This window comes from Coregonus lavaretus (assembly GCF_964263955.1).
Source record: "Coregonus lavaretus genome assembly, chromosome: 32".
Classification (NCBI taxonomy): domain Eukaryota; kingdom Metazoa; phylum Chordata; class Actinopteri; order Salmoniformes; family Salmonidae; genus Coregonus; species Coregonus lavaretus.
Window position 1 is genome coordinate 12,577,440 of NC_140019.1, and position 14,435 is coordinate 12,591,874.

At 41.7% G+C, this 14,435-nt stretch overlaps 2 protein-coding genes across 2 annotated transcripts; both read right to left on the reverse strand.

Moving 5' to 3' along the window:
- Positions 1 to 916: 916 nt before the first annotated feature.
- LOC311107766 (tubulin beta-4B chain-like) lies at positions 917 to 3,793 on the reverse strand. Its single transcript, XM_084150297.1, has 4 exons — positions 3,545 to 3,793; positions 2,663 to 2,771; positions 2,378 to 2,488; positions 917 to 2,114 (listed from the first exon to the last, which is right to left on the reverse strand). Exons 1-4 carry the CDS (start codon positions 3,599 to 3,601, stop codon positions 1,051 to 1,053), a joined length of 1,341 nt encoding a protein of 446 aa, XP_084006423.1. The 5' UTR covers positions 3,602 to 3,793; the 3' UTR covers positions 917 to 1,050.
- Positions 3,794 to 4,742: 949 nt separating this feature from the next.
- LOC311107283 (lipid droplet-regulating VLDL assembly factor AUP1-like) lies at positions 4,743 to 12,303 on the reverse strand. Its single transcript, XM_084149766.1, has 12 exons — positions 12,064 to 12,303; positions 11,548 to 11,685; positions 9,258 to 9,408; positions 8,422 to 8,609; positions 7,914 to 7,986; positions 7,533 to 7,606; positions 6,521 to 6,587; positions 6,182 to 6,287; positions 5,899 to 6,042; positions 5,558 to 5,706; positions 5,324 to 5,412; positions 4,743 to 5,204 (listed from the first exon to the last, which is right to left on the reverse strand). The coding sequence occupies exons 1-12, from the start codon at positions 12,102 to 12,104 to the stop codon at positions 5,159 to 5,161; spliced, it is 1,266 nt and encodes a 421-aa protein (XP_084005892.1). The 5' UTR covers positions 12,105 to 12,303; the 3' UTR covers positions 4,743 to 5,158.
- Between the last annotated feature and the right edge of the window lie 2,132 nt (positions 12,304 to 14,435).

Below are 14,435 nucleotides of genomic sequence, written 5' to 3' on the forward strand. Positions count from 1 at the left end.
GTTTTGTCACACAACACAATGCCACAGATGTCTCAAGTTGAGGGAGCGTACAATTGGCATGCTGACTGCAGGAACGTCTTTTTAGAGAATTTGGCAGTATGTCTAACCAACCTCACAACCGCAGACCACGTGCATGGCGTCGTGTGGGAGTGCAGTTTGCTGATGTGGACAGAGTGCCCCATGGTGGCGGTATGATATGGGCAAGCATAAGCTACAGACAACGAACACAATTGCATTTTATCAATGGCAATTTGAATGCAGAGCTACGGAGGCCTATTGTCGTGCCATTCATCCGCCACCATCACCTCATGTTTTAGCATGATAATGCACAGCCCCATGTCTCAAAGATCTGTACACTTTTCCTGGAAGCAAAACATTTCCCAGTTCTTCCATGGCCTGCATACTCAGACATCTCACCCATTGAGCATGTTTGGGACGCTACAACCGTGTACAACTGCATGTTCCAGTTCCCACCAATATCCAGCAACTTCACAAAGCCATTGAAGTGGAGTGGGACAACATTCTACAAGCAACAGCCTGATCAACTCTATGCAAAGGAGATGTCACGTTGCATATGACAAATGGTGGTCATACCTGATACTAACCAACGGCCACTTTTTGGGGGGAATCTGTGACCAAAAGTGCATATCTGTATACTCAGCCATGTGAAATCCATAGATTAGGGCCTAATTCATTTATTTCAAATGACTGATTTCCTTATAGGCACTGTAACTCCGTAAAATCTTTGAAATTGTTGCATTTACATGTTTTTCCCGGTATAAATGAACCGCATTGGAAACAAGCTAATTTCACCTTCATTAACTCCCTTGTAATGTTAAAGTATACATTTCCAAGAAATTACTATTGGCTTCACTTAGTATACATTACCCATGATCATATTGAATGACAAACAAATGTGTTCAACCATGTTTCTTTTATTGCGGGTATAATAAAAAATAAAGTACAGCCAAAGGTTGCCAGATACAGGAAACATGAAAAGTGAAAAAGCAACACCAGTCAGATGTTTCATAAGGAAAGAAAACTGACGATTTAAGCCAACTCCTCTTCACCCTCCTCCTCTTCAAACTCGCCCTCCTCCTCTGCAGTGGCATCTTGGTACTGCTGGTACTCAGACACCAGGTCGTTCATGTTGCTCTCTGCCTCAGTGAACTCCATCTCGTCCATGCCCTCTCCTGTGTACCAATGGAGGAAAGCCTTACGGCGGAACATAGCTGTGAACTGCTCAGAGATGCGCTTGAACAGCTCCTGGATGGCAGTGCTGTTTCCAATGAAGGTGGCAGCCATCTTGAGGCCTCGGGGAGGAATGTCACAGACTGCAGTCTTGACGTTGTTGGGGATCCATTCAACGAAGTAGCTGCTGTTCTTGTTCTGTACGTTCAGCATTTGCTCGTCCACCTCCTTCATGGACATGCGCCCGCGGAAGACTGCAGCCACCGTGAGGTAACGGCCGTGACGAGGGTCGCAGGCGGCCATCATGTTCTTCGAGTCAAACATCTGCTGAGTGAGCTCTGGAACCGTCAGGGCTCTGTACTGCTGGCTGCCCCTGCTGGTGAGGGGGGCAAAGCCGGGCATGAAGAAGTGGAGACGGGGGAAGGGCACCATGTTGACTGCCAGTTTGCGCAGGTCAGCGTTGAGCTGGCCGGGGAAGCGAAGGCAGGTGGTGACCCCGCTCATGGTCGCAGACACCAGGTGGTTGAGGTCTCCGTAGGTGGGCGTGGTGAGTTTGAGGGTACGGAAGCAGATGTCGTAGAGCGCCTCGTTGTCGATACAGTAGGTCTCGTCTGTGTTCTCTACCAGCTGGTGGACTGAGAGGGTGGCATTGTAGGGCTCGACCACAGTGTCTGACACTTTAGGGGAGGGCACCACGCTGAAAGTGTTCATGATGCGGTCGGGGTACTCCTCACGGATCTTGCTGATGAGCAGGGTGCCCATGCCAGAGCCGGTTCCACCTCCCAGGGAGTGGGTGAGCTGGAAGCCCTGCAGGCAGTCACAGCTCTCAGCCTCTTTCCTCACCACATCCAAGACGGAGTCAACCAGCTCTGCACCCTCGGTGTAGTGGCCCTTGGCCCAGTTGTTACCTGCTCCACTCTGACCTGTAATGGACAGAAGTATAATGTAAAGATAACATGAGATGAAACTGGGCCCTAGTGACTGATTATGCAAACACTAAAGCAGGAGATGACAAAGCTAATTAAGTGACATGGCAACCCTTTGTTTTGAGTAACCAATGCCAACGGTTTGCCTGTGGTGCCTGTAGTCAAGTAATGAAGGTTTATTGTAGTAACATGCAACTAATCCTGGCCCATAGACCACTTCCAAGTTAATTTATGGTCAAACGACCAAGACAGTTTCTTACCGAAGACAAAGTTGTCAGGCCTGAAGATTTGACCGAATGGTCCAGACCTCACGGAGTCCATGGTCCCAGGCTCCAAGTCCACAAGAACTGCACGTGGCACATACTTTCCACCTGAAAAGTCAAAAATAGCACTTACAAGAAATTCAAATCCTTTCAAAACAATCGTACAGGGCTAATAATGTTAACTAGGAGACCATTTTTGGTTTTGTAGTGTTTAGCCCGAATTGGACAATTGCCAGATTTACCAGACCATTGTGGCTCAGGACATTACACAACTTAACTCACCTGAAGCTTCATTGTAGTACACATTAATTCTTTCCAGCTGAAGATCACTGTCCCCGTGGTAACTTCCAGTGGGGTCAATGCCATGCTCATCACTGATCACCTCCCAGAACTACACAGAAAGAAAACATAGGGAGACGTATCAATTAATGCCAATGTGAAGTCAATTCAGGTAAAATATTTTTGCAGTTAAATACAAATGGATGCAACCCAGCCATTTTGAACTAGTAAAAACATAAAAAGTAAAGAGTTATCTGCTTTGTGGCTTCCATGCTTCAAGTGTCAGAAACAAAATGGAGTTTCTAAAGTTGACAACTTTAAATAATATATTTTTCTGCGTTGTCCTTTGCTAAATGGACAAATAAAACATGAAAAGTATGCTCAATGTATTTGTACATCGATAATCAATTATAATGCAAACTAAAAACATTGGCTATAATGTAGTCGCAGTGAGCGCGCGCTGGCCGGCTTGGCGTACCCCTCCATGACCTGAACCAGACAACCCGCCATATTATAACTACGCGCGCTGGTCTAACGTGGGGCAGCCAACACCCTTGAATTACATTACCTCGATAATTCGAACGCTTCTCCGAATAAAACAAGTACATACAATTTAAAATCATTGAACTTGTAGGAACAAACAGGAAGGCAATTCAAAATCGAGAGGATGATATTTTTCGCCAAACAATTATTGATCATCTGAGAACAAAGGGGCCGTATTGTGCTCAATCTGACAATATATTTAAATTGTAACTAGCCCAAACGGTTACATTTTTTCGCGCACACTTTGAAAGATCATTAAATACAATATATCGAGGCCTCTTGGCCGTAGATTTTTTCAAACCAATAATACACCTAGACCTAAAAGCCTAGACGTGTACAAACCTTTGCGCCAATTTGATTACCGCACTGCCCAGCTTGTAAATGAACAATCTCTCTCATTTTGTTAATGGAGTAAGATTAACCTATCGTCAATAACTTCCTTCTTCGAGTGGCAACAATCTTCAAACTGTTGCATTCACACATGTATCTCAGTGTTGAGTACAGGGTATTTTTGTTAGGTCATTCTCTAAGACCGCTTCAATTTACAGCAATCCTATTGGTCCGTTTGGTCGCAGTGCCCGCGTTGTAAGCGACGTGATTGGTGGATTTCTGATTGGAAGTACGACATCACGTGTGATAATAGGCTGAATATTATAGGACCATAGAAAATGAAGTGAGAAGAAAATAATGGCTACTTTAGCCTACATTCTGATTGTGAATCGGACTAGGTATATCATAATATCAAATGTCTAGCATGTATCTCGACAGAATTTATTTGTTCAAGTTTGCAGCATTCAGTGCCTTCAATCATAATGTTTGCATCATGAAACAGCTCTCCATCAATTACACTAATTAGGGAGAAATTATAAATAACCATATTTATATTATTTTTACCTTTGATTTGTTAAATTTTCTTGGAGGAAACAAACCAGTGACATATACTAAGATATTACATTTTGAGGCTCTTGCTGAAGTGATTAAATGTAATCTTCAAGACATTCATCCACTATCTGAATTAATGGAGTTATAGGCAAAATATATAATTGTTTACCTTTAAGGTCCCTCGGCCCTATGATCCTGCGGTGCAGAGTTGAGTGATATACCCCCTGGGGCCACAAGAGCCCAGGCCTCAGGCAGAGGCAAAATAACACTCATATGCCACGCCTACACAAGCATAGCACCTCATTCACAATGGTGTGCTATTCTTGTTTCGTCTGACTATTAAACATTTGTTGAATGTTAAGAGTTTCTTTAGATAATCACAGGGATGATCAGCATGTCTTACCTACTGCCAACAATAGGAATCACTTGGAATTACCTCCCTCAAAAGCTATAATGCTCTAGTTTACAGTCTTTATAGCTGGGTTTTTGACTTGATAATGACAAACGGTTATACACAAATGTATTTACTCTGAAGTAGAGTTCAAAAGCATGACATACACTGATTTTATGACCCAATGCTACTTTGCACTCTTATTGATTCCGGCCAGAGTAAATCAAAGATAAATACTGGAATTGTGATTCTAGTCAAGACAACCTATTGCATTTATAAATGACTGATTTTATTTACTTTAAAAATGTATACTGCAGAAACACGTACTGTCAAATCATAATGAACCTAAGACCTGATGAGTCTTCTCTGAAAGCAGAGCAAGATACTTTGTTTTTACCACCACCTCTGCCATTATAAAAGTAATGAGACGTTTCACGGTCACTGGGTCTTATTAGAAATTGTTATCAAAATAATATTTTTGCCAGGACAAACAATTAAAAAGACATGCATGGCAAACAAAATCCATTGAAATCTTCAGAATGTCTTCCTCCTGTACGTGTGGGTCAACAAAAACTCTCCACTCTGCTCTGCTCTCCATACACTCCAGTACACTTATTGTCTGTACAATTATTTGATTTTAACGACTGTCATTCCTAACACGATTCCCAGCAATCAGATATTGTTCAGAGGTTGTCATCCTGCTCCAGTTCATGCTTTTCGATGTAGCGTCTAGAGGAGAAAGGAGGGTGGAAACAACTAACAGAGTTGAAAGGTGGACAACAATGACAGTGTAAAATGTGGGTGAAATTAAACTCAATCCAAGATTGAATTGCAGAGTTTGATCTCACCTTCTTGCAAACTCATACAAGGCCTCTTTCCTCTCTTGTAGGGACATGTGTCTGTCTACTGGTGATTTCCCAAAAGGTTTGGCAGCAGGCTATGGGTCAAAATGATACAATCAGACTATACAGCAAACTCCTGATAAATAGAATAGCGTAACAAGATGGTACCTCAATTACTTTGCGAGCAAGGTAATATAGACTACCAGTGGACTTAAGACATTATTTAGATGATTGGCAAACCTTAATGGTGGGAGCGGGTGCAGCTGAAGAAGAGACGGACCTCCAGGCTGGGCCTGGTGCAGACGTGGCTCCGCCTGTGGCCTCCACTGGGAACTCCTCAGTGCTCTCCAGCAGGTTAGTGATAGTGGTGTCCACACAGTTGGTTTGCACTGTAAAAAGGGTAAGGGGAAATATTTGGGGAAAGCTGCACGCTACTGTGCCTTTTTCTCCCATTGATCCTAATGCAAACTCCATTTCAATGAAATGCACATGCAAATATAGGACTCAAGTCAGTGCACTGCTCGTCACCATTCCAAATTCCCAGTCACTGCACTGGAAATGCAAATAAAAGGTTGGTGTACCCAGGTCTCTGGTGATGATGCCGAGGGGGATGTCAGGCAGAACCTCCTTCACCTGCTGGGCCATCCTGCTGATACTAAGCTCCTCCACCCCAGAGCTGCGGACCATGAAGCCCAGGGGAACTGGACGTGGTCTGGCACCCAGATCTGGAGAGACAGACAGCAGCTAATACACACCATCACCAATGGTGCCAACCACCCTCCAAGTGAGCATAACTTGCACCAAGGCCATGCTGTAGGAGGGGCTTAGTCAGGTAAGGTTTCTCCAGGGCTCTCCCTTACTTACTTGAGTTTGGGGTGCGTGGTGCAATGTGCCTTTTCCTCTTGATGTGCTCTGCTTTGTCTGCTTTGGTAATCTGTGTAGAGACCACGCCGAGCTCAGTGGCTAGAAGCTGAAAATGGACGACACAAAGACCAATCAGAGGACAATAGAATAATTGTTCTCTTTAGTGTTCCATATCATTGTGAATTTTCGGCTCACAATGTGATAATAACTTGCAATATGCAACAAACCCTTTGATAAGATACATACTTGCTTTCTTTGTTTGATACAATGTGGGCAGTAGTGAATAGAAGGCAGTACAGAAAAAGTGTCTAAAAATGAGAATGACAAAAGGTTTTATACCTCTTGGACTTTGTTGGCAAACTCTTGAAGGGACTCTTCATCTTGTCTAGATACAGGTGGGAGCCATCTGTGAAAGTAAACAAAACATGGTCTCTACAAACCTTGTGAGCAGTAATAGTGAACTTATACTGCTTTCACATAGGATTTGGGGGATTTTGCCTGTTAAAAAATAAAAAATAAAAATGGGGCAATGTTTACATAACCCCCTTAAAACAGGTCAATTTTTCCCCCATTCTTTCCTGCATACGCCTTTTATACCTCCCGTGCGCATGCCGGTATGCCTGTGACGAGTGGTTGTAGTTGTGTGAATATACACCATCAAAAATTAATTAGTTTAGGCAGGTCATAAGATACATTATAAGACTAATAAAATGTATTTTCTAAACAATAGAATGGAATATTGAGTTTAATTACACTACATGACCAAAAGTATGTGGGCGCCTGCTCGTCGAACATCTCATTCCAAAATCATGGGCATTAATATGGAGTTGGTCCCCCTTTTGCTGCTATAACAGCCTCCACTCTTCTGGGAAGGCTTTCCACTAGATGTTGGAACATCGCTGCGGGGACTTGCTTCCATTCAGCCACAAGAGCATTAGTGAGGTTTGGGTACTGATGTTGGGCGATTATGCCTGGCTCGCAGTCGGCGTTCCAATTCATCCCAAAGGTGTTCGATGGGGTTAAGGTCAGGGCTATGTGCAGGCCAGTCAAGTTCTTCCACACAGATCTCGAGAAACTATTTCTGTATGGCCTCTAATCAAGCTGATTGAAAAGTTATATGACTACAACACACAATTTACTGCTGATCCTGACAAAATGTTAACTCTGAAATGGCAAGAGCATCACAAATCTAGGACAAACCATTGGTCATTCTAGCGGAAATTTCCAATGAGTAATGGACTGGACTTTAAGGACATGGATAAAAGTTGTCAATGATCAATGTGATACCTTTACAAGGTCCAACCAGAGTCCCGACAATGACAAGTAGTGAGATACAGTAATTATTTAGTACCTTACATGGTACACTGTACATGGGACGAAAAAGGTCCACAACAGTTCTGTCAGCCAAAAGGAGTCTGGCGTGCTCTGGTGAAAGAGGAACAAACTGCATTAGTACTTTCATTTCAGGAAATCCTCTGCATGTGTCTGACAGAAATATGTAAATATGGAGAGAAAAATCAACAACACAAAATCTTATTAGGTCCATCACTGGTGTGCAAACCAATTTTACAAGAAGTACTGGTCTTCTATGGACTGTTGGAGGAAACCTACAACTTTTGAAAGCTAAACTTTTTACACAAACACTCTCACCAAATGTAGATTGTTAAATATGCCACAAGTATTGCTTTTAAACTAATATGACAAAGAGGCCGTTTAGTTTTGACGGTATTACCAGAGCTACAAATGGCCTCTTCACTTGCAAGGCCACAGGCTGAATGGAATCAGTCATGGAGAAAGGCCAGGAGCTAAGGGAGAGAAAACACAAGGTTAGTTTGCTCAGTAGCTCTTAGCATCAGTAATACAGGGGTAGTACAGAGGCAGCTTACAGCTGTGTTGGCATTCTGCTCAGGACAGATTCTCCTCTAAACACCCGTTAATAAATCACTTGATCCATTTAAATTACTAACAGCAATAGTTCTGTGTTCTACTGGTGATTAGGGAAAAATAGAAAACGTATTTGTATATACAAAGAAGGCAGATATAATCTAATACAAAAAAATCTGTTGTCTTGTACACAAGATAAACCCCATGGATAGCACTGATCTGCACATTATGCTTTAACCAGTGCTGTGGGGCAGTGATGCTTTTGGTTTTAAGAAAGAAAACTTCAAACCAAAGAGAGAGACAGAGTGAACTCCATCAGCTTGATGACAGGGATAATGCAGTGTGTTGTGGCTCACCTGAATTTGAGAAGGCCAGCGCGCCCGTTGGTGGTGTCCTCCTCGGGGAAGAGGAGCAGGGGCAGAGTTCCTGGAGAGTAGCAGTATCTCCTGAGGGACTCCTCTATCTCATCTTGGCCCGATATGGCACCCAGCTCCATGAAGCCTCTGGCCCAACACACGAATCCTGCAGAGTCCTCCAGCATGGGCTGAGCAGAGGAGCAGACAGGTCACAAGTCATGGTAAAAATTAATAACAAACACTGGCGGATGGCCTAAGGTTGAGTCAATGCAGCTGCATTTTTTGAAAAATATATCTTTGTTCAGCTGGGCAAGAACAACCAATGATGTATATAAACCCTGGATTGCTGATGCTATGTATTGGCCATTGAGCGGCATTGAAGCCACTCGGCCATATTGGCACTCCCCAGTAGGAGCAGTCCTCCATAGGAATGAATGGAATTCTACAGTAATTTAATGTTTCAAGGACAAAATGACATGTATTTAAGTATTTGTTGTTGTAGTGGGGACAGTAACATTAGTAATCTCTAAAAAATAATACTTGAAGGAAAATGTTTTTATATATTTTTTATGTTTAGCTCACATCATATAATTTAAAAGTATGCATGAAGGTGTCTAATAGAATAAATGTGGCAAAAACGAATGTAGACATTAAATGCATTTCTATAGCTTCCTAAATATATTTTACACCGGTGGTGGAGTGCCAAGATGGAGGCACGGTGGCTTCAACACAGTGCCCCCTACCAGTCATCTACTGTATATATAAGTCATTGAGAACAACAAGGAGCTCAAAGTGCAACACAATGAATAGCTTCACTTCATCAACAAAATACTCACCGTATTGCAGGAAGTCAGAAGATTGACAATGTTGTGGTCAAACTGGGTCACGTGATTGCAGATGTACAGTTTTGTGCTTTTGTCTCTTAAACGTGGGCTGTTCTGTCTCACGTGCATACCAAGGACTGAGGACATTATTCTCACAATGAATCTGGAACAGGAAGAAAGATTTGAGTTTGATCCAGTGAACACAAAACAGGAGAATATGTTTTAAAATGGAGAGATACTAGACGAACAGGAAATCTGCCAAGACTTCCCACAATTGGTTCCTCCAAATGTGCACATTTCTTTAGTTGAGGCATACCCATATTGGGAGAAGCCAATAGCGGAGGTGCATAAAGATGGTGGCCCCCATGCACTTACCATAAATGCCTTGTTTGCTAAGTTTACTGTATTGTACATTTCTCTCCTTCACTCTTTTTTTGCATCGTCATTAGCAAAGTATATATGAACCCAATTCTAGCTCCATGACGCCGGCAATTTTAAAAACTGAAAAAGTATATTGTGCTGATTTATTGGCGCATTGAATCATGTTTAAAAACCATTAAAAAAGCCATAGTTTAACAACTCAGTGGACAGTGTACCCTACTCATAGACGCTAACTGCTTTAGCGCCTATTGTCGTTAGTATCTCCTGACCGGGGGAGTTTTGTTAACCTCTTAAGGATCGGACCCTTTTTTCAATTTTCACCTAAAATGACATCCCCAATTTAACTGCCTGTAGCTCAGGACCTGAAGCAAGTATTTGCATATTCTTGATACCATTTGAAATGAAACACTTTGAAGTTTGTGGAAATGTGAAATGAATGTAGGAGAATATAACACATTAGATCTGGTAAAAGATAATACAAACAAAAAAACATGTGTTTTCAATTATTATTTTTGTTCCATCATCTTTGAAATGCAAGAGAAAGGCCACAATATAATATTGCAGTTTAGGCGCAATTTTAGCCACTAGATGGCAGCAGTGTGTGTGCAAAATTTCAGATTGATCCAGTGAAGCATTGCAATACTGGACTATTTTGTATTAAGTCTGCCCAAATGTGCCGAATTGGTCAATTGATACATTTTCAAGTACATAACTATAGAGACCATACAAAAATGATATGGTAATACAAAATGTAAGTTTACACACTCCCAGGAATGTCATACATGATGGATCATTACACTAACTTTCACACATCTAGATGGCCGGGCGGGGTGGGTGTGGAGCCAGAGACAGCAGGGGTTCAAACTGTAGAACCCAGTTCCTACATTTGAATATAAAAATTGATTTTATCAAACAAAACTATGCTACATTTTATCTCTGGGACCCTTAGGATGACAAATCAGAGCAAAATTACTGAATGTAAGTACATTATTTACCTTCAGAGGTGAATGTATCAAACCAGTTGCCGTGATACGTTTTTTTGTTGCTGTGCACTCTCCTCAAACAATAGCATGGTATTTTTTCACTGTAATAGCTACTGTACATTGGACAGTGCAGTTACATTAACAAGAATTTAAGCTTTCTGCCCATATAAGACATGTCTATGTCCTGGAAAGTTTGCTGTTACTTACAACAGTCATGCTAATCACATTAGCGCACGTTAGCTCAACTGTCCCGTATGACACCGATCCCGTAGAGGTCAAGAGCTTGCTGTAAACATTAACACGCATCGCTTGCGGTAGTGTTTTCGAAAGATAAGGAACATATCTTTCATATCAGCGAGAAATAATTGTATAGGGTTAGTGTTCCCACACGGCCATGTCTCTATGCTACAGCGCTTGTTTACGGAAAACAGACGGAAGACAAGCGGCGACCACCTGTGCTAATTAGCTATCTAGCTTGCTCCAAACACCTGTGTGTAAGTGTAACTCTGGAAGTGTAGCGGAAGTGGTTTCATTGGATGGAGGCACCCATAGCTGTATGGATCTGTGCAAAACTGCTACAGTAAGTGTATTTTACTGGGCCATATTTTTCGAAAGCCGCATCGCAAGCCTTGATTATTGACGTTTCTAAACGTCTAAACACAGCCTCGGGATTGTAGTTCACATGAGCCAGTCATTGGCAAAGCTAATCGTTGAGAGGGAGAAGACAGAATGCCGCCTAGAGTTTAAGCTCTATAGATAGTGGTTTAACAATGACATATCTGAATTCCGACATCTTTATGCCCCTTCACCATTGTGGCAGTATTGACAGATTTTTGTTTTATTTTAAGCAGGAAGTCACCCCACTGTGTATAATGATGTCATATTGCTTAGTCAACCTTTAACAGCTAGTAAGGTAATAGTTGCAAAACTACCCTTACCTTCTAGCAAGACTGTCTGGGAGTGCACAGCTCACCAAAAACACATGTGCACCTACGAAGAGTCGTAGTAACATCAAACACAGGCCAACTGGAGAGTAAAGCAATACCAGCAAAAGGACCAGTCCATCGTTTGGCAACCTGTTTGAGACACAGACAGATTGTCAGCTCAGTGTGATCCTGGACAGGAATAATATTCTGAGTCCAAGGGGACAGATTATATGCTACTAGTTAGTTAGTTAGTTAGTTAGTAAGCAAGCAAACCAAACTAATGTAACTGCTACCGACCAAGCTCCCTGCTAGCTGTTAATGGATAACAATATTGATATATTGTAGGCTAATTTGCTACAGTAACTAACAAGCTAAATGAACGCCAAGAAGACGGTGACCTAGCTAGCTACTAGCCAGAGCCGATTATGAGCAAGACTATTGGACATTTTTGCCATGGGTATGGGAGGACTGATAAACTAATTTAGCTGCTAGCTAGCTTGTCTTGACAACAACACTTCTTGTTCTTACCGCTGGAAGTCAAACATCTGTTCTATACCTCGAGTTTCCATTATTTCACCTAATCTGTCGGTTGGCTAAATTAATTACACGCGTTACTTTCCTGCATACCAGCTAATCAACCGCTTGATTCGAAACGATAAAAGGTCAAACTGGCAACCATTTATTTGCTCATGTTGTTGCTGGCTAACGTTTCCAGCTAGTCTACCTCGGGCGCCATGTTGAACGCTAGAAAGAGATCAGAGTCACGTCAGCAACACAAAAACTACTTCCGGGTTATGGAATTTCGGAACGTTTCCAAATAGACGTCACGATATGAAAAATACTTGTCTAAACATGAACAATGATTCATATTTAAGTGATATTTGCATTACATTTTGATTTTTAAAACACGTTCAGAGGTCAAATAAATGCCCCCAATGTGAATCACTGTATATTGAATACATATTGACTTAAAGAGCAAAAACTATTCTGGGTTTTTGAGTGGGGTGGGGAATACTCAGTAGGGAATGTATAATCTATATATGGTGTCATTTCATGGGGCTCTGAATAATCAGCCCATTACATTGGCCACGATTAGGGTTATTTTACGATATACCGGTATTGATGCACGGACCGGTTTTGGTTTTTACTTTACCTTCTATAGCGGTATTTGCATGCTTGGTTTGTTAAATGTGATACACCGTGTGTAACGTGCATTTGTAGAGTTTACTTCGCTACTTAAGTCATTTATCTCCACTCGCTCTCTCTCTATGCCGCTTGCCACACAGACCTAGCCCCGCCCCCTGTCACTCAAGGAGCGCATTTGTTGTTCCTGGAGCACGAGACGCTTGCGTTCAGTCTCTGCATGGTCAATGCAGCACATGCAACAATGTTGATGACAAAGAGGCTGTTTTCACTTTGCTTCTTAATATAAATCCACTAGCGTTCTATAATTACACTATTAGTTTGTGTGTCTTACATCTGCAAACAGCTAGTTAGTATTTTCTGAGTAAATTGGGCCTAAATCTTGTTAATGCTAATCGCTAGCTAATAAATGTGCTGAGTCAGAGCAAGCGTAACTAGCTATACAGCCTGATAATACCAGTGATGGTGTAGACATACATCTGCATGTTTTTGTGCAACAGTATCTTCTAACTCAAAGAGGAATACGTGAAGCAAGAATATGCTAGCTTCATGAAGTAGCTAAGAGAAAACATTCAATGTAGCCAAAGATTACAGGGTCCCCTAGGAAACACTTGTCAACACTTCGGTTCCTACTCTGTCACAATAATTCCTCTCTGTCATTTTCATTTGTTATCATTTACATTTACATCATTTAGCAGATCATGTACATTTCTCTCCTTCACTCTTTTTTTGCATTAGCAAAGTATATATGAACCCAATTCTAGCTCCACGACGCCGGCAATTTGAAAAACTGAAAAAGTATATTGTGCTGATTGAACTGTATTGAAAGTGGCCACAGTTATTTTCTAACTATAGAATTTGAAAAATAATTATATTTCTATGATTCCAACAGTTCACCCAAGTGTTTTGCTCTAAATTAAATCGCAATTGCAACATTTGGTTAAAAATAAGGCCTATATTGTTTGCCCATATCGTGCAGCCCTATGTGACAGTGTGGAAATGATGTCAAATGAGTGCATGAAAAGCAGAAATATAGGAAAATGCTGAAATTTATTTTGGGTTGAAGTTGAATTGAACAGTATAAAACAATCAGAATGGAGAAAGACCCATTGAAATCACTTAGAATGTACAGTGGGGAAAAAAAGTATTTAGTCAGCCACCAATTGTGCAAGTTCTCCCACTTAAAAAGATGAGAGAGGCCTGTAATTTTCATCATAGGTACACTTCAACTATGACAAACAAAACGAGAAAAAAAATTCCAGAAAATCACATTGTCATTTTTAATGAATTTATTTGCAAATTATGGTGGAAAATAAGTATTTGGTCAATAACAAAAGTTTCTCAATACTTTGTTATATACCCTTTGTTGGCAATGACACAGGTCAAACGTTTTCTGTAAGTCTTCACAAGGTTTTCACACACTGTTGCTGGTATTTTGGCCCATTCCTCCATGCAGATCTCCTCTAGAGCAGTGATGTTTTGGGGCTGTCGCTGGGCAACACAGACTTTCAACTCCCTCCAAAGATTTTCTATGGGGTTGAGATCTGGAGACTGGCTAGGCCACTCCAGGACCTTGAAATGCTTCTTACGAAGCCACTCCTTCGTTGCCCGGGCGGTGTGTTTGGGATCATTGTCATGCTGAAAGACCCAGCCACGTTTCATCTTCAATGCCCTTGCTGATGGAAGGAGGTTTTCACTCAAAATCTCACGATACATGGCCCCATTCATTCTTTCCTTTACACGGATCAGTCGTCCTG

Bases quoted from the DNA above. Each gene is read 5' to 3' on its own strand.
- LOC311107766 (XM_084150297.1), bottom strand. From the start codon at position 3,601: ATGAGAGAGATTGTTCATTTACAAGCTGGGCAGTGCGGTAATCAAATT. The intron at 2,489-2,662 runs GTGAGTTAAGTT...TTGACTTTTCAG, and splicing joins GTACTACAATGAAGCTTCAG to GTGGAAAGTATGTGCCACGT. The intron at 2,115-2,377 runs GTAAGAAACTGT...TGTCCATTACAG, and splicing joins GCCTGACAACTTTGTCTTCG to GTCAGAGTGGAGCAGGTAAC.
- LOC311107283 (XM_084149766.1), bottom strand. From the start codon at position 12,104: ATGGAAACTCGAGGTATAGAACAGATGTTTGACTTCCAGCG. The intron at 5,707-5,898 runs GTACACCAACCT...CCCTTTTTACAG, and splicing joins CATCATCACCAGAGACCTGG to TGCAAACCAACTGTGTGGAC. The intron at 5,413-5,557 runs GTTTGCCAATCA...TTTGACCCATAG, and splicing joins CACCCGCTCCCACCATTAAG to CCTGCTGCCAAACCTTTTGG.